The sequence below is a fragment of the Salvelinus namaycush genome, chromosome 34 (genome assembly GCF_016432855.1).
Source record: "Salvelinus namaycush isolate Seneca chromosome 34, SaNama_1.0, whole genome shotgun sequence".
NCBI classification, from domain to species: Eukaryota; Metazoa; Chordata; class Actinopteri; order Salmoniformes; family Salmonidae; genus Salvelinus; species Salvelinus namaycush.
In genome coordinates, this window is record NC_052340.1 from 20,132,315 (window position 1) to 20,157,312 (window position 24,998).

Genomic DNA, 24,998 nt, shown 5'->3' on the forward strand with positions numbered 1-24,998 from the left:
AGCCTATTAAGCAAACATAACAGTACCTGCGCAGGAACAGCTCCATGTCATTGTAATGGTGGTGGCGGAAGTCCTGTGGCTGGATGGGCTGGTGCTCAGGCTGGGCTGGGGGCTGAACCTCCTGGGGAGTGGAGCTCTCGTTGGCCCCAGAGGTCCCCATCTCAGAGGTGGTGCTTGATGTCTCGATGGTGGTGGAGTCAGGGTCAGAGGTTGTGGTAGGGACAGAGGTTGTGGTAGGGACAGTGGCAGTGGTAAAGGGTACGGTTATGCCACCTGTGGGTTCATTTCCCAGGGGTGCCAGGGTGAAGTTGAGCTCGGTGGCCTTGCCCTCCACCACTTGAACCCCAACTACTGTCATGGGCATGTACCTATGAAGAGAGAAATATTGAATATGTTTCTTTTGTTGCAGTTAAAATAAAACATATTAGAAATGCAAGAAACTAAGTAAAAACCCTGTGCACAGCAGTGTATCTAAATCCAGGTGATATCTTTTAAATGTATTTCACCAGGAAGTTTCAGGAATAATGGGAAAGTACCAGAATGGGGAAACATCTTAGAGGAAATGAAGCTCTAAGATGTACATTTACTTCATGTAAGAAAACACCATACACAAATCAGTTCCAAGGAAAATAGGAACTAAAAATCAGGAGTAGAGTATGCTTCTTTTGTTAAAGACTTTCTTTTCTGTACCCTGTGCCTGCAAGTTACTGTAGCAGCAGGAGAGGAGTTCATTCCTCCAGCAGTACTCACCCTGTGGCTATAGCTGAGACATTGTATGTCCCAGGAAGCAGCAGGCGGTAGAAGTCACCAAACTTGGCCGTGGTCAGGTTATGGTTGATGCCTGCCACCACGATGCTGACATCAGGCAGAGCTGTCCCATTGGTAGCCTCGTTCACATAGCCTCGAACTCCAATGTGAACCTGGGAGATCAACAGGATAACGTCAGAAGAGATGAAGAGATGAACAAATGAAGCTCAAATAACTGAAGTGCTGCCTATAAGTAACTACTGCAAATGGATGTCAAGATGTAACAATCTCTTCAATTCAAATAAATAAATAAATAGAGTACAGTAGTAAGAACCAGAGAGTAGTTAGGAATACTACAGCTAGTCATATGTGCAATTAAATTGTGTGTGTGATAGTTTAAAAGTTTGAGTGTGACACTGTGTCTTGTGAAAGCCAACCTGCTCCAGGTAGGCAATGAGTGACTCCCTGTTATACTCCCACTCTTTCTTTAACTCGGAGGCCGGTGGAAATTTACAGCAGCTCAGTTCCATGGTGATCTCCAGGCAGTTTCCATTCAGGTAGTTATAGTCCTGCATGCCTCCTGAACAGGGATGACAAATTGTACCTTATGTCAAAATGTTTTGAGTTTGAGTTTATTTTTGTATTTTTTTCCTGCAAACATTTCAAGATCTCTCTGCTTGAAAACCACTCACGAGGACATCAGTATTAATTTTGGAAGCACAACCTAAAGAAAGTGGACAAGCATACAAAATAAACTGTCAAAAGAAAGTGTGTTGACTTCTGTTGAGGTCATGAAAGCAACAGCATGAACACAGGCCTAATGCTTTGCATCAGGATGTCCTTAAATCTTCACATAACCCAGGATGTAGGCTCAAGGTGTTGATCAATGCAAAGTGCCTCTGGCAGAGCAGAGTAGGCTGTGGCCAGCACCAGCCTTTCCTCCAGTCCAGGGCTGCCTGGTGGAGGACTGTGTTTGCTGTGGCCTGGTGCCACCTGCCACTCAGGCAGCGTTCCCAGCTTGTTTTCAGCACAAAGCCAGACAGTAGGCCTCTGGAAGGTTGCCATGACTGGGTTTGACCAGCAGCATTTTAATTTACCAGACATTTGAGAAATTTACCGGACCCATATGCATTGACTGTCTAACCTGACTAGGGCGTCCATCCATGGTGCTCAGAAAGACAGAAATCAACAAGTGTAATTCATGTTAAAAGAACATGCAAGACGAGGATACAACGATGTGTGGTCCTTATTGAAATATGATGTGCACTTTGAAGATGTTAGAATAACTGTCTACATGTACTTTTCCTCTGCCAACAAGACAAGTAACGAACAGCTAAACACTAGCCTGTCAATATACCATAGTCCCCATAGAATAAACGTTTACCCAGGCCTATTCTGTTGGTCAGCTTGTCGATTAAAAAAAATAGCCTATTCCAAACAGACTCTGGGACGATAGATCCCAAATTCATACAACCAGTAGGCATAAACAACATTAAAAAGTAAAAAAGCAACAGATCAGAACGTTTAGCTTAAAATGTTGATAAACTATTATTTCTTCAGATTATATTACGCAGCAATGCGCACAGGGCAGTAGGCTAAGTGTAAATATTTGTTCCATAACGCAATTAGCAGGAAAATTGTCAAAAGCACACCGCAAATGCGAGCAGTTTCATGTGACAGAGATTAAAATATTATTTAGAAATGTAGAAAGAGTGGAGATCTAATATGCCACAACTAGCATGGGTTACTAATATGACTAGGATTGTGCTTTAACTACTGGACCATGAAAGAAAGTTGATATAAAATAATTTCCTCCAAGGATATGGTCAGATTTTGGCTAGGCTACTTTGAAGCAAGGTAAGACATGACTCGTAACATGTAGTAACACTATCAGGTTTCAAACATTTAAGTTTTGATTTCAAAATGCATACTGCTCATTGCAGTGGTGTGTGACGCGCTGTTTGAGACGCTGTAGTAGCAGCTCGCGCTGTCTGACAGATTTTACGCTCAAAGGCTTTGTATCTCTCTATGCTTTACACGTGTGATAAATAAGATGCATAACAAATATACTGTACACACACGCCAATTTAATTCCACTAAATTATGCAAAGTAACCTATAGAGTATAGACCGATAAGCATGACCAATCAAATGTATTTCCAACAAATGGTATTTCAATCAACGAAAAGTCTAAAAAGCATTATTTCGCAATGAGATTTTTTCTTCTCCCGGACAATTGGCCTGCATCAATTTTAGTAAAATCGGCTTTTCTATTTTTGTAAATTTTAGTAAAATCGTCCAAAAGCCGGTTATTACCAGCTAACGGAAATCCTGAACCCAATATAAGTAGGATACTCAACCCTCGTCCTCACTCACACAAACAAGGCCAAGTCACTCTGTCATCCTTAAACAAACACAATCCAGGGTACAAATGCACGCACCCACACACTAATTCACAGGAGACAAACAGCACAAGCAACAACGCCAGCTCTTTCATCTGAATGTGTGAGGTCTACCAGCCTCAGGTTAGAAATGCTGCTGTGTGCATATGATATTAAGACAGCGTGATGTGGGCAAGATACAACACAGCAGATTCAGCATTTACATAATCAAACGACACACACACACAGCAGAGACAACTAACGTGGCTGCTTGTGATTTAGCCAACTACAGGATGTGGCCCTAATACAGGAATCTTCAAAAGGTATTTGACACAGAGAGGGAAAGGAGGGGAACAGGAGGAGGAGAAACAGAGGGGAGAGGAAGTGAGTGTCCATCCAGCCATCATTAGTTAGTGACTGTAATAATTTACATGGGACCAGTTAATAAAAAAGTAATATCCAGTATGGCGGCTGTTTAATCCACACACATCAGGGTTAAATGTGTGTGTGTTAGGCTACTTCTCACAGAGAGGAAAGGTATCCGAAAGCACAGAGTAAGCCCTTATTAACACAATACTGAGTCAGCCCAGGACAAGCTAGAATACAAGCCAGAGTGGTACATGCAGCTGTTGAACATCCTCTCAAATGGCTGCATCACTGTAACTGCCTGGCATGCAGATTAATTCTGGGTACTGTGGTTTTGGTTGACTGGTAAAGACTGTTGTAAAATGGCGCCGGAAGAAATGGCAGCAGTTTTACGGGCGCCCAACCAATTGTGCTATTATGTGGGTTTTTTCGCGTTATTTGTAACTTATTTTGTACATAATGTTTCTGCAACCGTATCTTACGGCAGAAAAGAGCTTCTGGATATCAGGACAGCGATCACTCACCTCGGATTAGACAAAAAATTATACAACAAGGACGACGCACAAGACATTCTCCAAACACCCCACAGGGCCGACATCCCCGTTATTTGCAAGAGGAAGCGACGCAGGTACAGAAGACAAAGAGAAGGATGCCTGGTAAGGACCCGGAGAAGGCGACTGGGAAAGCTGCCGTTACCGTTAATACTACTCGCTAACGTAGCGGGATATACGCTGCACCGGCAAGATAGAACAGCACACTCCGGTAGGAGGATGGGGGGGGGGGGGGGGGGGGGGGGGGGGCGGTCTGTGCATATTTGGAAACAACAGCTGGTGCACGAAATCTAACGAAGTCTCTAGATTTTGCTCGCCTGAAGTAGAGTATATTGTGAGAAATTGCAGGTCACACTACTTGCCTAGAGAGTTTTCAGACATACTTTTCGTGGCTGTTTATTTACCACCACAGACAGATGCTGGCACTAAGACCGCACTCAGTCAGCTGTATAAGGAAATAAGCAAACAGGAAACCACTCACCCAGAGGCGGCGCTCCTAGTGGCCGGAGACTTTAATGCAGGGAAACTTAACTCAGTTCTACCAAATTTCTATCAACATGTTAAATGTGCAACAATAGGGGAAAAAATTATATATCCCCTATACTCTACACGCAGAGACAAATACAAAGCTCTCCCTCGCCCTCCATTTGGTAAATCCGACCACAACTCTATCCTCCTGAATCCTGCTTACAAGCAAAAATTAAAGCAGGAAGCACTAGTGACTCGGTCTATAAAAAAGTGGTCAGATGAAGCAGATGCTAAACTACAGGACTGTTTTGCTAGCACAGACTGGAACATGTTCCGGGATTCTTCCGATGGCATTGAGGAGTACACCACATCAGTCACTGGCTTTATCAATAAGTGCATTGAGGACTTCGTCCTCACAGTGACTGTACATACATACCCCAACCAGAAGCCATGAATTACAGGCAACATTCGCACTGAGCTAAAGGGTAGAGCTGTTGCTTTCAAGGTGCGGGACTCTAACCCGGAAGCTTACAAGAAATCCTGCTATGCCGTGCGACAAACCATCAAACAGGCAAAGCGTCAATACAGGGCTAAGATTGAATGATACTACATCGGCTCCGATGCTCGTCTTATGTGGCAGGGCTTGCAAACTATTACAGACTACAAAAGGGAAGCACAGCCGCGAGCTGCCCAGTGACACGAGCCTACCAGACGAGCTAAATCACTTCTATCCTCGCTTCGAGGCAAGCAACACTGAGGCATGCATGAGAGCATCAGCTGTTCCGGACGACTGTGTGATCACGCTCTCCGTAGCCGACGTGAGTAAGACCTTTAAACAGGTCAACATACACAAGGCTGCGGGGCCAGACGGATTACCAGGACGTGTGCTCCGGGCATGTGCTGACCAACTGGCAGGTGTCTTCACTGACATTTTCAACATGTCCCTGATTGAGTCTGTAATACCAACATGTTTCAAGCAAACCATCATAGTCCCTGTGCCCAAGAACACAAAGGCAACCTGCCTAAATGACTACAGACCAGCTCATGTCTGTAGCCATGAAATGCTTTGAAAGGTTGGCAATGGCTCACATCAACACCATTATCCCAGAAACCCTAGACCCATTCCAATTTGCATACCGCTCAAACAGATCCACAGATGATGCAATCTTTATTGCACTCCACACTGCCCTTTCCCACCTGGACAAAAGGAACACTTGTGTGAATGCTATTCATTGACTACAGCTCAGCGTTCAACACCATAGTACCCTCAATGCTCATCACTAGGCTAAGGATCCTGGAACTAAACACCTCCCTCTGCAACTGGATCCTGGACTTCCTGATGGGCCGCCCCGAGGTGGTGAGGGTAGGTAGCAACACAAATAAATCGGTTCCCTCTGCCACGCTGATCCTCAACACGGGAGCTCCACAGGGGTGCGTGCTTCAAGTTCCTTGGTGTCCACATCAACAATAAACTAGAATGGTCCAAACACACCAAGACAGTCATGAAGAGGGCACGACAAAGCCTATTCCCCTTCAGGAAACTAAAAAGATTTGGCATGGGTCCTGAGATCCTCAAAAGGTTCTACAGCTGCAACATCGAGAGCATCCTGACTGGTTGCATCACTGCCTGTTACGGCAATTGCTCGGCCTCTGACCGCAAGGCACTTCAGAGGGCAGTGCGTACGGCCCAGTACATCACTGGGGCTAAGCTGCCTGCCATCCAGGAACTCTACACCAGGTGGTGTCAGAGGAAGGCCCTAAAAAATTGTCAAAGACCCCAGCCACCCATAGACTGTTCTCTCTACTACCGCATGGCAAGCGGTACCAGAGTGCCAAGTCTAGGACAAAAAGGCTTCTCAACAGTTTTTACCCCCAAGCCTCCTGAACAGGTAATCAAATGGATACCCGGACTATTTGCATTGTGTGCCCCCCCCCCCCCCAACCCCTCTTTTTACACTGCTGCTACTCTCTGTTTATCACATATGCATAGTCACTTTAACTATACTTTCATGTACATACTACCTCAATTGGGCCAACCAACCAGTGCTCCCGTACATTGGCTAACCGCATTGTGTCCCGCCACCCACCACCCGCCAACCCCTCTTTTACGCTACTGCTACTATCTGTTCATCATATATGCATAGTCACTTTAACCATATCTACATGTACATACTACCTCAGCCTGACTAACCGGTGTCTGTATGTAGCCTCGCTACTTTTATTGCCTTGCTACTGTATATAGCCTGTCTTTTAACTGTTGATTTATTTCTTTACTTACCCATTGTTCACCTAACACCTTTTTTGCACTATTGGTTAGAGCCTGTAAGTAAGCATTTCACTGTAAGGTCTACACCTATTGTATTCGGCGCACATGACAAATAAACGTTGATTTGAAGAGTTTAGATATAAAACCACAAGACAGTTGTGTGGTGGGTTATTATAAATCTATTTGATGCCAGGCCTTATGGCGGCGGCATAGCACAAAATATATTTCTACAGTTCTCATAATATTTTGCTTGAGTCATGGTAGAGGAAACATTGCAACACTTGTTGGACTGCCTTGCATGGCTGTTAAATGGCAGGGTGTGTGCAAGCCCCAGTCTAGTTATGCTAAGCTGACAGCTGTAGTGAAACAGATCAACATGGTGGTGTCCCATGTGAGCCTGTTAGAGAGTACTTTAGAGATGTTAGTTAGAATAGTTCCCAAGGGCTTAGTCCCCTATGGTGACACCAACAGGGTGCAACAGGCCTAGGCTATGTCTCTGACAGTGCCTCTATGGACACTGGCTAATAACCTTAGCATGAAAAAGACTGTACAGTGTGCATTGTAACAATGCTCCTAATAATAGTAATTTTACAGTGACTTTTCATGTTTAACGATTTGCCTGGCGGCACCTGTAATGTGAGTATCATATGACATGTCATAGTAGACAATATCTGAGAGCAAACATCCTCCAGACATAGAGCTCATGACAGGACATCTAGCCTATCAGCCCCAACCTCCACATCCTCCCTCCCGGCAGGATACACCAATGACTGTATATATACGATATATACAAAAGTATGTGGACACCCCTTCAAATTTGTGGATTCGGCTATTTCAGCCAAAACAGTTGCTGACAGGTGTATAGAGTCATGCAATCTACACAGACAAACATTGGCAGTAGAACGGCCTAACTGAAGAGCTCAGTGACTTTCAGTGTGGCACCGTCATACGATGCCACCTTTCCAACAAGTCAGTTCATCAAAGTTTTGCCCTGCTAGAGCTGCCCCGGTCAACTGTAAGTGCTGTTATTTTGAAGTGGAAACGTCGAGGAGCAACAATGGCTCAACCGTGAAGTGGTAGGCCACACAAGCGCACAGAACGGGACCGCCGAATACTGAAACGGTGGCGCGTAAAACTCTGTCCTCAGTTGCAACACTCACTACTGAGTCCCAAACAGCCTCTGGAAGCAACATCAGCACAAGAGCACTAATGGTCTTGAGGCTGAAGGGAGGCAAGTCCCCGCAGCAATGTTCCAACATCTAGTGGAAAGCCTTCCCAGAAGAGTGGAGGCTGTTATAGCAGCAAAGGGGGGACCACTTCCATATTAATGCTCATGATTTTTTGAATGAGATGATCGACGAGCAGATGTCCACATACTTTTGATCATGTAGTGTATGAATGGACAAAGCCATCAATCGTGTGATACCATTCATTCCTATGTGAATACTCAATAGTGCATTAAAGCCAAATGAAGTCGGTTAAGATGACGTCTCATGGAGACATAACATGCGCAGTTTGAGCTACTCCAGGAAGTGACATTGCAGTCTGCCCCCTCTCATTGAGTTGAAGGCCGACCGGGTACTTGTACTGTAGCAACTAAATTATCCTTAGAATTTCCTCTGTGTGCTATTTTAAAATAATCGGTTCAATGACATACATCTGGTGTATTAGAAGCAATTATTGATGCCATGATTGTCTTAGATGTTTTTTCAATTTACATAAAGATTGCCATTTTTACATTCACTATAATGGGGATCCTGTTTTCTGCTAACAATACCTGCAGTACCGTGGTCGGCCTTGAACTTCCGTGGCTTCAATGAGAGAGGCAAGTCATTCTCTCCTGGAATAGGCTAAACACACCCTCATCCAGTGTTTTCCCTAAGTACATGGAGTAGGCAGCTAAATAGGGAAAAAGTAGCCAGCCAGGGAGTTCCGGCTGGCTACTTTGCAGAACGAGCTCTATTTTGGTGGCCTCTGGTACATTCTAACAGCTTGATTCCATCCAAAATACACTGCACTAAATTATTTAATACTTTAAAGACTTTACCTCCCAAATTGATCAAATGAGTTGTGGTATTGAGTAAAAATGAATTCAGATATCGTCTAGGCCTATGATCAGGTCAATTTTTTAAATAAGATAACCTTTTTAACATTAAACCTGTCCTCTTGAGAATAAAGTCACATGTATAGTCTGAGAAACAATATAGAATTGCAGGAAAATGGTTTTAAAAATGCAAACATTTTCAGTGGTAAGACCACCCGACATATTGTATAAAAGTGGCGGTGCACAATGAAGCAGGTGTTAAAAATGGGCTTTGCTACACAGAAAGCAGCAGTTGACTACTACATTTTTGACACTTTAATCAGTAGGCCTATATCAATATCTTTAATAATACCATAGAAGTATCATTACCTTTTATAACCTTCAATCTGTTATCATATTTTGGACCAGAATGAGGCTCTCTTAACACCACCTACTGTTCCTGCAGTGAGGATTCAACATCTTCATTGAATGTTTTCAAAATGTAGCCGCAGATAATCGCTAGTACCAGGTGAGACCCCATTTTGCCTCCCGAACAGCCTGAATTCTTTGGGGCATGGAAACGTTGCTCAATTGATATCAAGGGACCTAACATGCCAGGAAAACATTCCCCATGCCATTACACCACTGCCACCAGCCTGTACCATTGACACCAGGCAGGATGAAGCCATGGACTCATGCTTCTTACGCCAAATCCTGACTCTGCCATCAGCATGACGCAACCGGGATTATTTTTCCTCTCCTCAATTGTCCAGTGTTGGTGATCGCGTGCCCACTGGAGTGGCTTCTTCTTGTTTTTAGCTGAAAGGAGTGGAACCCAATGTGGTCGCCTGCTGCAGTAGCCCATCCGTGACAAGGACCAACGAGTTGTGCGTTCCGAGATGCCGTTCTGCACACCACTGTAGTATGGAGCCATTATTAGTCTGTTTGTTGCCCACCTGTTAGCTTGCACAATTCTTGCCATTTTCCTTCAACCTCTCATCAACAAGCGTTTTTTTTCACCCACAGGACTGCCGCTGACTGGATGTTTTTGTTTGTCGCACCATTCTTGGTAAACCCTAGACACTGTTGTGCGTGAAAAGCCCAGGAGCCAGGCCGTTTCTGAGATACCTACGAGTATACCACGCTCAAAGTCACTAAGGTCACTCATTTTGCTCCTTATAACGTTCATTCGAACAGTAACTGAATGCCTCGATGACCGTCTACCTGCTTTATTTAGCAAGCCACAGTCACGTGACTCATTGGCTGTAGGAGCGAACCATTTGTGAACAGGGTGGTGTACCTAATAAACTGGCCAGAGTGAACAAACAAGATTTGTTTTACTTGTCCCAATGCGATACCATGGACATAACCATATTGTATGATTTAAAAATAGCGAAGGGATATAAGGAGATGTACTTTATTTTGTCAGTTCGACACCTTTTATAAACTAGCCAACATTTGCTGTTCGGTCGCCAATCAAAGGAAAGTAAATGGCCTATGCACCCAACTCCGTGGCTGGTTATATGAAAGTTGAAACACGCAACATAAAATAAATGAATGTGCCAAAAAACAGTAATTAAGTGGATTTCAACTCATTGTTACCACTTACATTAAATGGGACGTCTAAATTCACTCACAGGAGATGAAAGAGCATCATGCTCTCCCTCCTCCGTGAAAAGAAATTTGACTGCAGCCAACCACAGATAACAAAAACAACACAGGTACCAAGCGGAGGGACAGACAGCCAACTGACAAACCAGCAGTGTTTCCAGGTCATCGCTCGCTTTGTGACTGACAGGCGCCTGTCGTATCAATAGAAGATGCATATCGTTCATTCTAGCGGGAGAAGGCTATACAGACTTTTCTGACTAGCAAACTTGAAACTTTTAAATGAGCAGAAGCCTGAAGTGAAGTGGAAAAGGTAGCCGGCCGACAATGAGTCTGTTATCGGCTGTTTAGACGACGGCTGGCAATTAGGGAAAACACTGCTCATCATCTCACTGTGAGGTAACCATTGTGTCTATATCTTTCACCTGACCCATGCCCTGGCCAAAGCCCCCAACGATACATAATATAAGAACGAACGGCGTTAAAGAGGCTATGTGGGGTTAAATGTAAATACACTAGGCCTGTTACTCCCTCTTCACTTTACTCTGAAGTGGTAGCGGACAAAGAGAAAAGTGAACAGGAATGAATGTAACATTACACTGTAAAAAAGAAAATCCAGTTGTTTTTATGGTAACTTGCTGGCAGCCAGTTAGCTGTAAGTTACTGTAAAAAAAAACAAAAAAAACAAGTATGGTATGTTACTGTAAAACGAAATAAGCTTTGGTTTAACACTACATATTAAATGTAAGCTCCCAGAAAGTTTTTGTTCAGGTAACTTCCATGTAAAAGAACCCATAAACACCAACATGTGAAGATCAATCAATCAATCAATCAAGTTTATTTTATATAGCCCTTCGTACATCAGCTAATATCTCGAAGTGCTGTACAGAAACCCAGCCTAAAACCCCAAACAGCTAGTAATGCAGGTATAGAAGCACGATCATAGGAGCATGTCAAATTGAGTGTCAAATGAAAGCTAAGAGTCAATCTTTTTTTAGGAATTATGGCGTGTATCCATTTTCAACCATTTCTTATTAAAAAAATATTGGAATAAGCACAGGCTTTGGTTTCATGTCAAACAGATGGAAAAGGGGTCTTAGAAAAAGTATTACAAGTTATTAGAAATAGAGTACCAGTGAAAAGTTTGGACACACCTACTCATTCCAGAGTTTCTTTATGTTTACTATTTTCTACATTGTAGAATAATGTAGAAGACATCAAAACTATGAAATAACACATATGGAATCATAACCAAAAAAGTATTAAACAAATATATTTTATATTTGAGATTCTTCAAAGTAGTCACCCTTTGCCTTGATGACAGCTTTGGACACTTGGAATTCTCTCAACCAGCTTCATGAGGTAGTCACCTGGAATGCATTTCAATTAACAGGTGTGCCTTGTTAAGTTAATTTGTGGAATTTCTTGCGTTTGAGCCAATCAGTTGTGTGTGACAAGGTAGGGATGGTATACAGAAGATGGTCTTTTCCCAAAATAAGGCTAAGTCCATATTATGGCAAGAACAGCTCAAATAAGCAAAGAGAAATGACAGTCCATCATTACTTTAATACATGAAGGACAGTCAATCCAGAAAATGTATAGAACTTTGAAAGTTTCTTCAAGTGCAGTCGCAAAAACCCTCAAGCGCTATGATGAAACTGGCTCTCATGAGGTCCGCCACAGGAAAGGAAGATCCAGAGTTACCTCTGCTGCAGAGGATAAGTTCATTAGAGTTAACTGCACCTCAGATTACAGCCCAAATAAATGCTTCAGACTTCAAGTAACAGACATCTCAATATCAACTGTTCAGAGGAGACTGTGTGAATCAGGCCTTCGTGGTCTAATTGCTGCAAAGAAACCACTACTAAAGGACACCAATGAGAAGAAGAGACTTGCTTGGGCCAAGAAACATGAGCAATGGACATTAGACCGGTGGAAATATGTTCTTTGGTCTGATGAGTCCAAATTTTTGATTTTTGGTTCCAACCAAAAGACGCCGAGAAGGTGAACGGATGATCTCCGCATGTGTGGTTACCACCGTGAAGAATGGAGGAGGTGGTGTGATGGTGCTTTGCTGGTGCCATGGTCTGTGATTTATTTAGAATTCAAGGCACACTTAACCAGCATGGCTACCACAGCATTCTGCAGCGATACACCATCCCATCTGGTTTGCACTTAGTGGGACTATCATTTGTTTTTCAACAGTACAATGACCCAAAACACACCTCCAGGCTGTGTAAGGGCTATTTGACCAAGAAGGAAAGTGATGGAGTGCTGCATCAGATGACCTGAAGGAAAAGCAGCCAAGTGCTCAGTATACGTGGGAACTCCTTCAAGACTGTTGGAAAAGCATTCCTCATGAAGCTGGTTGAGAGAATGCCAAGTGTGTGCAAAGCTGTCATCAAGGGAAAGGATGGCTACTTTGAAGAACCTAAAACATATTTTGATTTGTTTAACACTTTTTTGGTTACTACATTATTCCAAATGTGTTATTTCACAGTTTTGATGTCTTCACTATTATTCTACAATGTAGAAAATAGTAAAAAAAAAAAAAAAAAAACCTTGAATGAGTAAGTGTGTCCAAACTTTTGACTGGCACTGTACATCAAAATAAAACATTGGCTTGTGTCTTGGAATTCCGTTACTAAAAACCCACATATCTTTACGGTATTTTCTAAATGTTCTCCCATATAAGGAGGGAGGATAATTAAAGTTCACAGAAGTAACAAGGTAGACCTATCAATTAGTTAATGTTTTTACTGATAATAATTCAGAAAAATAATTGATAAGTGACTAAAACAGGAAATTATTTTACCAAATCAGTAACAGAAGTTCAGAAAAAAAATTGTAACAGAATTTCTGCAGTCCCTCTCCTTCCCTTTACCAACCTCCCTCTCCCGACTCTTACACCTACCCATGAGCCCCCTCTCTTTCCATTTACTGTAACCAGCATCCTCATCCACTGAGCACCGACCAACACGGAAGTCCATGGACATTGAAATGTAGTTTAAATTTGGTCAGTCCGCCCTGGCCTTGATTTCAACGTCCACAGACACCGTTTTTTGGTCTGGTCCCAACCAGCCTTGATTTCAAATGTCCACAGACGTCTAAGACGTCTAGACCAGCCTTAATTCGGCCCAAACATATTCGTCCATTTGGTCCGGACTAGAGGTTGACCGATTAATCGGAATGGCCGATTAATTAGGGCCGATTTCAAGTTTTCATAACAATCGGAAATCAGTATTTTTGGACACTGATTTGGTCGTTTTTTTGTTTTTTTTACACCTTTATTTAATCCTTATTTAACTAGGCAAGGCAGTTAAGAACACATTCTTATTTTCAATGACGGCCTAGGAACGGTGGGTTAACTGCCTCGTTCAGGAGCAGAATGACAGATTTTTACCTTGTCAGCTCGGGGGATTCAATCTTGCAACCTTACAGGTAACTAGTCCAACGCTCTAACCACCTGATTACATTGCACTCCACGAGCAGCCTGCCTGATACGCGAATGCAAGGTATGTTGCTAGCTAGCATTAAACTTATCTTATAAAAAACAATCAATCAATCATAATCACTAGTTAACTACACATGGTTGATGATATTACTAGTTTATCTAGCATGTCCTGCGTTGCATATAATCGATGCGGTGCGTATCGTTGCTCCAATGTGTACCTAACCATAAACATCAATGCCTTTCTTAAAATCAATATACAGAAGTACATATTTTTAAACCTGCATATTTAGCTAAAAGAAATCCAGGTTAGCAGGCAATATTAACCAGGTGAAATTGTGTCACTTCTCTTGCGTTCATTGCACGCAGAGTCAGTGTATATGCAACAGTTTGGGCCGCCTAATTTGCCAGAATTTTACGTAATTATGACATAACATTGAAGGTTGTGCAATGTAACAGGAATATTTAGACTTATGGATGCCACCGTTAGATAAAATACGGAACGGTTCCGTATTTCACTGAAAGAATAAACGTCTTGTTTTCGAGATGATAGTTTCCGGATTCGACCATATTAATGACCTAAGGCTCGTATTTCTGTGTGTTATTATGTTATAATTAAGTCTATGATTTGATAGAGCAGTCTGACTGAGCGATGGTGGGCACCAGCAGGCTCGTAAGCATTCATTCAAACAGCACTTTCATGCATTTTGCCAGCAGCTCTGCTGTTTATGAATTCAAGCCTATCAACTCCCGAGATTAGGCTGGTGTAACCGATGTGAAATGGCTAGCTAGTTAGCGGGGTGCGCGCTAATAGCGTTTCAAACGTCACTCGCTCTGAGACTTGGAGTAGTTGTTCCCCCTTGCTCTGCATGGGTAACGCTGCTTCGAGGGTGGCTGTTGTCGATGTGTTCCTGGTTCGAGCCCAGGTAGGAGCGAGGAGAGGGATGGAAGCTATACTGTCACACTGGCAATACTAAAGTGCCTATAAGAACATCCAATAGTCAAAGGTTAATGAAATACAAATGGTATAGAGAGAAATAGTCCTATAATTCCTATAATAACTACAACCTAAAACTTCTTACCTGGGAATATTGAAGACTCATGTTAAAAGGAACCACCAGCTTTCATATGTTCTCATGTTCTGAGCAAGGAAATTAAACGTTAGCTTTCTTACATGGCACATATTGCACTTTTACTTTCTTCTCCAACACTTTGTTTTTGCATTATTTAAACCAAATTGAACATGTTTCATTATTTATTTGAGGCTAAATTGATTTTATTGATGTATTATATTAAGTTAAAATAAGTGTTCATTCAGTATTGTTGTAATTGTCATTATTACAAATACATTTTAATAAATCGGCCGATTAAATCGGCATCGGCTTTTTTTGGTCCTCCAATAATCGGTATCGGCGGTGAAAAATCATAATTGGTCGACCTCTAGTCCGGACCAAATCCGAACTAATCATAGGCGTCCATGTTTCACAAGTTTGGACGGAACAGTACAGTGGAGCACAGTACAGTAAAGAGAGGTCAAGTATAGTTCAGTACATTCCTGTACTATACAGTAGAGTAGTGGAGTACAGTACACAGTTGAGCACACTAGAGTTGAGTACACTATAAATGTACTGAAGTTTACTCTACTATACTGAACTCTACTGCACTGTGCTGTACTTGTGAAACATAAACATGTATGATTGGTTCAGATTTGGTCCAGTCCGGACCAACCAAATTAGGTCTTGTTTGTTGGCGGAGCTCATTAAAATGATCAAATCTAAAATCAAATAAAAATATTATTTGTCACATGCTCCGAATACAACAAGTGTACACCTTACAGTGAAATGCTTACTTAATAGCCAGTGTATAGAATAATACCCGAATATGCAATCTTCCAATGAATATGTTTTTGTAAAATGTTCTGTTTAAATTGTTAAGAGTAGTCCTTATGCATAGAGCTTGAAATCAATGTTTTTTGTTTGGCATACATTTTAAGTGAAAAATCTGAGTCTCAGCACAATTCCATTACAGTGGAATTGCCCTACATTAACTTCACATCCCAAGACAAGTAGATAATTGACTGACTTTGATAATCATAAGAGGACAGACCTTCGACAAGTGGGAGTCTTATGGCAATTGACTTCTAAAAGAGAGAAATTCCCCAGAACTAACCTTGTCATCACTACAAACACCATATGTCTGTTGTTCTGTTTGCAGTGATGAATGTTTGTAGCATTAGGCTACCAACCCTGCAATCCTGTTTGTATTGGCTTCCTACCCAAACCACAGTGACCTACTACCTTGCTCAACCAGCCCTGTTCTCATTCGCCAGTAAAGAGTTGATTCATTCCAGAATCCAGACAAAAGCTGCAAACACAAAGCTGCAAGGCCTATGAATACAGGGTACCTAATCCGGCTAGCAGGAAAACAACCTTGTTTGAATAACATTCAGTGCAGAGCTGGAGCAAATCGGCCTTCAGTGTTGTAACCGTAAATGAGGCCACATATGTTCTTCAATATAGTTCTCTACTACAGCATAATGATTTGTCCCGATGGCTGTTAACAGGTTAGCTGTGATGTCAGTGAGCTAGAAGACAACAGCCCATCTATGAGATAACTATCAGTTATGAAAAACAAATAACAGACCTATAGGGCTCCTGAGTGGCACAGTGGTCTAAGGCACCGCATCTCAGTGCGAGAGGTGTCACTACAGACCCTGGTTCAATTCCAGGCTGTATCACAACCGGCCGTGATTGGGAGTCCCATAGGGGCGGCGCACAATTGGCCCAGCGTCGCCCGGGTTAGGGTTTGGCCGGGGTAGGCCATCATTGTAAATAAGAATTTGTTCTTAACTGACTTGCTTAGTTAAATAAAGGTTAAATAGTAGGTGCATCATACAATGCAGGAACGATACGCTTTAGTTTGAAATGATTCGAAGGGATTTGGTATGATTAGACAAACAAATCAATGAGATTCGGTTCAATGCATTAACATTTGGTGAATAAACATTCATTTACCACAGTAAATTTAAATCTGCTTCTGATGGAGCTCATGAGTGGGATCTGTTTGAGCTGACGTCTGTCTGCCTGTGTGTATGATGTATATGTCTATGGTGTATCTAGTCACCTGAGCCATAAGGCATCTACCACCCCCCTATTAGATTAGGGGGAGGCAATGAATGCTTTAAACCATCACCCACTTAAAAGTGAGCTAGTAATGTATCAATATGTATCTTTACAAATTAGCCATGACATAGCCAATGAATATATAGCAGAACTTCGGATTTCACCCAGTCTCAAAATGAAGTGGTTTTGACCATTTGGAAGTTTCTATGAAGTGAGCTCCTCCCGTTTCGACAATGCAGTGCCGCTTCCCTTGCAAAAGTGATGATGGCTGTCATCATTATGAAATTATCAACTTTACCCTGTATATCTAAAAATGACCATATACACTGATTGCATAAAGCAAAACAACCAAAACTATTACTGATGGTGAACCTGATTAAAATAAAATCTGATGTAAACCCTGTTCAGCATTTGGGCTATTAGCCAGATGAGTTGTGTCTCTGGTACCTTACTTATATTCCGGTAAAACACCACTTTCAACAGCGCATTTGATAACAATAACCTATCAAATCAATTGGCTGTCAGTCAATAATAAAGCCTAATAGGTGCCGCACAGATGTGCAAGATCAGGAATAAGGTGGACAGCGCATGAAGCAGAGCACAGTGCGCAGTGTGACTAGACTGCTGATATTGAGGTTGTTCGGAATGCAAAATGACTTGTAGATTAACGCAGTTGTCACAAAATATGAGGTATTTTTAGAAGGTAGAAAACATAAACCAACGATTCATGACGTTTTTCTGACAGAGTATATACATTTGGATCGGTTAAGGGTTCCATGGACCGATGCATCTTAAAGGTCCTTTACTGTTGTTCTGGGATTGATTTGTACTTTTCGCACCAAAGTACGTTCATCTCTAGGAGACAGAACGGGTCTCCTTCCTGAGCGGTATGACGGCTGCGTGGTCCCATGATGTTTAGACTTGAATACTATTGTTTGTACCGATGAACGTGGTACCTTCAGGCGTTTGGAAATTGCTCCCAAGTATGAACCAGACTTGTGGAGGTCTACAATTTGTTTTCTGAGGTCTTGGCTGATTTCTTTTGATTTTCCCATGATGTCAAGTAGAGGCACAGAGTTTGAAGGTAGGCCTTGAAATACATCCATAGGTACACTTCCAATTGACTCAAATTATGTCAATTAGCCTACCAGAAGATTCTAAAGCCATGACAAAATTTTATGGAATTTTCCAAGCTGTTTAAAGGCACAGTAAACTTCTGACCCACTGGAATTATGATACAGTGAATTATAAGTGAAATAATCTGTCTGTAAACAATTGTAGGAAAAATTACTTGTGTCAGGCAGAAAGTAGATGTCCTAACCGACTTGCCAAAACTATAGTTTGTTAACAAGAAATTTGTGGAGTGGTTGAAAAACAAGTTAATGACTCCAACCTAAGTGTATGTAAACTTCCGACTTCAACTATATATATGTATACAGCCTCCTCTGTCTTACAGAGACTGGACTCTGTTAATCATGCATCCTTGCACTTTATTACAAATACCAAGTCACTCACCCACCATTGCATGGACCTGACTTTATATGCGCAGAAAGCTACATTTGTATGTGTTCATCTACAAAGCCCTTTCGGGTAAACTCCCTCTTTACCTCCGTAGTCTGGTCTCCTTCACCACCAGCAGTTACCATACCGGGTCTGCTTTGTGGTTGCTACTTAAAGTCCCCAGGACATTTACAGTATTAGGCAAGACTGCCTTCTCATCTTGTGCACCAGAGGCATGGAATAGTCTACAATCTACAATATGTTAGTGCCACTGAATTAATTTAACAATTTGATGGGAGACACTGATAGAGTGTAATGCTTTTTTAAGGCTGGATCATGTTGTTGTATTTGTTTTAATTCAGTAATGTATTGATTGTTTCTGCCTTCTTGGCCAGGTCTCCCTTGAAAGAGACTCTGGGTCTCACATGGGGTTTTCCTGGTTAAATAAAGGTTAAAAAAAGATGAATAATATGAATGTTCAGAAACAGAGCAGTGGGTATTGCTGGTTAGTAAAAGGACTAGGCTACTTAAAATGATTTAGGCTATGAATAGGCTATAGGCCCAAGTAGTTTATAAACTGTTCATTAATTAATATTGAGTTGAAAGGAAAAACTAGCACACAAGGCCAGGGTTTCCTAAACTCGGTCCTTAGGACCCAAAGTGGTGCACGTTTTTGTTTTTGCCCTAGCACTGCACAGCTGATTCAAATAATCAACAAATTATCAAGCTTTGATCATCTGAATCAGCTGTGTAGTGTTAGGGAAAAAACATGCACCCCTTGGGGTCCCGAGGACCGAGTTTGGGAAATGCTGCACTAGGCCCTCCATGGAATGAGTTTGACACCCCTGGCATACAGGAAAGAGGTAAACTCGCTATAAAATGAGTCTACAAAAAAAGCTTGTCAAAAGGTTATCAGTCATCTATTGCAATTATCCAAGTCAACCCACACCACCAGGTACCTAAACTTTCCCTCTCTCCCTCCCTCTCCCTATTATTATTTCTCAACAGTCACCTCTCGGGAAGGTCATAATGACAATTATCTAGATTCTAAACTCACATTCGTAATGTTCTAATAAGATCCTACGATATCGTTGGGTACATTTCAGTCCTGTCATTTCCTCATTGAGCATTGTGTAAGTCTTTTCTCAAAGTTCATCAGAGAATGGACTCATATTTCATTAGACGACGCCATTCTGTATACATCTGGCCCTTCTTTGGACACTGTACTTACAAACCTACAAACGAGCTTCAACGCCATACAACACTCCTTCCGTGGCCTCCAACTGTTTTTAAATGCTAGTAAAACTAAGTGCATGGTCTTCAACCGATTGCTGCCCGCACCCTCTGGACGGTTCTGACCTAGAATATGTGGACAACTACAAATACCTAGGTGTCTGGTTAGACTGTAAACTCTCCTTCCAGACTCACATTAAGCATCTCCAATCCAAAATTAAAGCTAGAATCGGCTTCCTATTTCGCAACAAAGACTCCTTCACTCATGCCACCAAACATACCCTCGTAAAACTGACTATCCTACAGATCCTTGACTTCGGCGATATCATTTACAAATTAGCCCCCAACACTCTACTCAGCAAACTGGATGTAGTCTATCACAGTGCCATCCGTTTTATCACCAAAGCCCCATATACTACCCACCACTGCGACCTGTATGCTCTCGTTGGCTGGCACTCACTACATATCGGTCGTCAAACCCACTGGCTCCAGGTCATCTATAAGTCTTTGCTAGGTAAAGCCCCGCCTTATCTCAGCTCACTGGTCACCATAGCAACACTCACCAGTAGTACACGCTCCAGCAGGCATATTGCACTGGTCATCCCCAAAGCCAACACTTCCTTTGGCCGCCTTTCCTTCCAGTTCTCTGCTGCCAATGACTGGAACGAATTGCAAAAATCACTGAAGCTGGAGTCTTATATCTCCCTCTAACTTTAAGCATCAGCTGTCTGAGCAGCTTACCGATCACTGTACCTGTACACAGCCAATCTGTAAATAGCACACCTGACTATCTCATCTCCATATTATTACTTACACTCTTGCTCTTTTGCACACCAGTATCTCTACTTGCACATCATCATCTGCACATCTATCACTCCAGTATTAATGCTAAATTGTAATTATTTTTGCCTCTATGGCCTATTTATTGCCTACCTCCCTACATTTGCACACACTGTACATAGATTTTTATTTTCCTTTGTGTTATTGACTGTATGTTTGTTTATGTGTAACTCTGTGTTGTTTTTGTCGCATTGCTTTGCTTTATCTTGGCCAGGTTGCAGTTGTAAAATGAGAACTTGTTCTCAACTGGTTAAATAAAGATTAAATAAAATAAATTAAAACTGGTTAAGACACCTAATCCTTACACCTCCTAGTTTCACCTTTAAATGACACCTCTGCTGTTCCTTTAACAGTGCTTATAGAAGACAGATCTATGCATCAGATGAACTCTATCTCCTGCAGTCTCCATTAACCACGGAGGCAGTCAATTTAGATTCAGGTGAGTGATGATGAAGAAACCAGAATTAGTCTTCTGCTGAGTCATAATTTACAACTGAAACAGAGGCAGTCTGTTAGAGCGGGTTCAGGGATTATTGAGGAATGTCTGAGAAAATACATGGAACTCACAACTCCCTATTTGACTCACACAGACACATGATAAACAGTCTCACTGTAAATACGCACATGCGCGCACATGTACAGAATCATCTCATCACCCCTAGTCTGGCTCTCTTCCCAACCCCTGACCTGCTAGCAGCCACACAGCACAACACAGAGACTGGGGGTCCGGTTACTGCCTGTGGACCACAGACACTGGTATTCCTGAACATGAAGGGGGGGGGCAGCAAGCTGCATGGACAGGTCGTGTCTCTCACATACGCACGCGCACACGCACACACAAACAGCTCGTAAAAGACGGATAGGATAACCTGAGACCAGTCAGGCTTTCTGTGAGGAGAACAGAGAGCAGGTCTGTCTTGCAGAGGTGAATAAAACAATACTAGCTAGCTGGGTCTGTTGTCCTCTGCCACAGCTGCTTTGCTAGATAGTGAAGTCAGTGCAATGGAACACCTGTAATGAATGAATTAATGACATTATGAATGATTTCAATTTTATTTTGGTGTCAAATCGCCAGATGGCAACCGATCCCTTGTGGCATTAATTGACACAAACAAATATTACAATAATTCACTGTGAAAATTCAGTGCTAATTCTTCTTGTATGTTCAAAGCCATACTCTGATTAAATAACCTAATTAGTGGGGTTTTAAATTAAGACTAGACTGTGGATCTGCTGGTTTGGTTCTCAAATAGACCCAAAATGAGTGGGGGGGAAGATATTCTGTGAAAATTGGGCCATGGAAAATGTACAGTAGCAAAGACAGAGGAAACCATCACACTAATTAATTAACCCCTTTTCATGGCAACACATAGCCTATACATCACACATCAGGCTTTGTCCCAATGACAAAAAGTAGGCCTGTACCATGGTAGTGAAAGCCCTCACTATACATGTTATCAAATACCCTTTAATACCCTACAGTACATGTCATTCGATATTCATTTCAAGGTGTCGCCATGAACTCATACAACACTGAGCTGAGTAAAACCTGATCTCCAACTAATTATGAACGCCTGAAAAGTAAAAATACCACATGATTTTGTCAGTCCCCGAGAAGAGACAAATTCAAAATAGACACCAATAGACGTAGTCGTCATGGCAACCCAGCACTCCGCTCTCTGTCTCAACAATGTGCGATTATTCTGAGTGATGAGGGATACTGAGTTAAACAATCAAAAAAAGCAACTGAAGAAGCCAAGGAAACAACTTACGAAGAAGAGAAGAAAATATATTCGAAATCAAGAAAGGAAGATATTGGACCTGGTCTAGGCTACTTTGTGTGTGAACCATCACCTCTTTTCAACAAACGAAGAAGGAAAAAGAACATGACCTACCTAAAAAAAGAGCATCATCAGTGGTCTGACAGTTAAGAAGGAAAAAGTCTTACCGGATACATCATACCACTTTGCCCCGTTGACGATGCCATCCTCAAAAGTTTCGTCGGGGGTATCTGGGCACTTGGGTTCCCCGGTCCTCATGACGGGGTGGTTCTTGGCGTAGGTCAGCGCCAGGTGTTTAAACAGGTTGTCGTCCACAGAGCTGCTGTAGTAACCCTGCATCTTGTGGGAGGCTGAGTCATCAAAGGGGTAGCTGGCCACCACAGTGCCACCATGCAGGTTCCCTGACAGGACAAACCTGGAGGGACATAACAACACAATGTTATCAGGAGGCAGGGGATATATAGTAAGCCTGGTATCTACTGTCTGCAGCCTACATACTATTATCAAGGCCAAGGGGAAGGGGGGGAAACCTTTCACTATCCAAGGCTGATCTGAAGTACACACACGAGCACGCCCCCATTCACATCGATGGGGCTGTAGTGGAGCGGGTCGAGAGCTTCACGTTCCTTGGTGTCCACATCACTAAGGACCTATCAAGGTCCAAACGCACCAACACAGTCGTGAGGAGGGCACGACAACGCCTATTCCCCCATAGGAGGCTGAAAAGATCTGGCATGGGACCTCAGATCCTCAAAAAGTTCTACAGTTGCACCATCGAGAGCATCCTGACTGGTTGCGTCACCGCTTGGTATGGCAACTGCTCAGCATCCAAACGCAAGGCGCTACAGAGGATAGTGCGCACGGCCCAGTAAATCACCGGGGGTCGAGCTCCCTGCCATCCAGGACCTCTATACTAGGCGGTGTCAGAGAAAGGCCCTTGAAATTGGCAAAGACTCCAGCCAACATCATTAGATGTTTTTCAACAGCTGTTTGTTTAGTGACAGCTGGAAGGTATAGTGCTTGTTTTGACAGGTCTTTAGACAAAGGTAGCCGGCCTAAAGTAGTATGGCAGGCTACTTATGTTGGCCTATTGGAGTCTGATGTTGATCGAGGGCATTCCCAACAGTTAGCTGGCAACAGTGGGCCCTTAGGTAAATGGAGAGATCCTTCAGGGGGGGAGGGAGGTGGTATTTGGGGTCCATGAGGAGGTGCTTAAGAACAATAGGAACAACGACAGATGCAGGCTGCCAGTAAAGTCCTTGGGTGCAGCAGTTACCATTTGCAGTAAGCGATGTCTGTGGAGCTCAGGGTCCTGGAGTCACTTCATATTTTGTATTTAACCGACCTGGAAGAACAGGTGTGTGGTGTGTTGAATTTAGGCAATCAATCATCTCAGTTTGTCAGGTGTGGTGCCTATGTTGGAAAAAAATTCTGAAGTACCTGCGCCACTCCAGGAAAAGGGTTGCCTACCCCTGGTGTAGCCCATACATTTGAGCCATCTGAATTAGGTTATAAACAATGTGAGCTAAACAAACACAAATAATGTTGTATGTAGGTCTATGTAAATTGACCAGAGAAAGAAAGAAATACATACTTTTTCTCCAGGATCCATTTAATGACAGCTGTAACCTCTGGAACATCGTCTTTCTGGACGTTGATTTTGTCAAACTGGTCAGGAAAACTTCTGTTGAGGTCCATGTTCTTGGCGTTGGAACGACCCCCAGCGTCGCCACTACAGTCCCCCTCTCTGGACCTTTCGAACCCGTCTGGGTTCATACTGGGCATAATGTAAATATCCGTGCTCGTCACCAACTCCGTGATACGCGGGTCTTCTCCATACCTCGTCAGTAGGTAGTTCACAAGGTACACCAACACCTGCCTCGAGATAGTTTCGTCCCCGTGCATGTTCCCCACGTATTTACATTTGGGTTTTCCCGGTACGTCAGCTTTGGGGTCCTTTGTGATTCGCATAACCCACAACTCCCTGCCCTGCACGGACTGGCCTATACTGGACAGGTTGGAGATGTAAGGGTATTTCATGGCCATGAACTTCAGTAGCCGGGTCATTTCGACATAATTGTAGTATTTTGTATAGTCTTCTACCTCCACTTTCGCGACGGTGTTGCTTCTGACAAGCCTCGCCTCGCCGACGCTGAGAGCCGTGATGGGGCCAACAACAAAAAGGAGGTAGACGAAAAGTGAGACGCATAGTTTCGGCGCTGTATGTCGATGCTCCAGCAAATATGTTGCCATGTTTCCTACTCTCCTACCTCTTGAATATCCAGTCTTGTGAAATAAAAAGGTAAACGATTAGAACATTGCTATCGAGCTAACCTAGAGTATTGTCTCTCCGGCCAGCCTGCCTGTATGCATTCAACTTCCCGTTAAGCGTTCATAGGGGCGGGGCTTTGTTTTGATGTCACTATTCTTGAGGAGGATCCTCTTTTTAAAGTGGCTTGCAGAATATATAATTTGAGACTACAGTACAGTAGTAGTGTATTTTAGTTCTGTAAAATGTATATCTGACAATATTAGTCAGTATTGTAATAACCCCCCTCCAAAAAAGTGCAATGCATTGTATGAATATTTATAAAACATGGTAGGTTGTAAATTGCCATTGTTTTCTCAATATTTATTTATTTATTTCACTTTTATTTAACCA

At 42.6% G+C, this 24,998-nt stretch overlaps 1 protein-coding gene across 3 annotated transcripts in view; it reads right to left on the reverse strand.

Annotated features, from left to right (window-relative positions):
• LOC120029108 (carboxypeptidase D-like) overlaps positions 1–24,714 on the reverse strand; it is a 35,836-nt gene extending 11,122 nt beyond the window's left edge. For 2 of the 3 annotated variants that reach the window (XM_038974413.1, XM_038974412.1), the window contains exons 1-5: positions 23,931–24,714; positions 22,504–22,751; positions 1,185–1,327; positions 751–920; positions 27–368 (exon numbers count right to left, since the gene is read on the reverse strand). In XM_038974413.1, coding sequence (XP_038830341.1) covers positions 27–368; positions 751–920; positions 1,185–1,327; positions 22,504–22,751; positions 23,931–24,589 — 1,562 coding nt within the window. In that variant the 5' untranslated portion in view covers positions 24,590–24,714. Of the gene's footprint in view, positions 1–26; positions 369–750; positions 921–1,184; positions 1,328–4,017; positions 4,227–22,503; positions 22,752–23,930 lie in introns of those variants that run through there. The other variant, XM_038974414.1, reaches the window with a different exon arrangement.
• Positions 24,715–24,998: the final 284 nt, after the last annotated feature.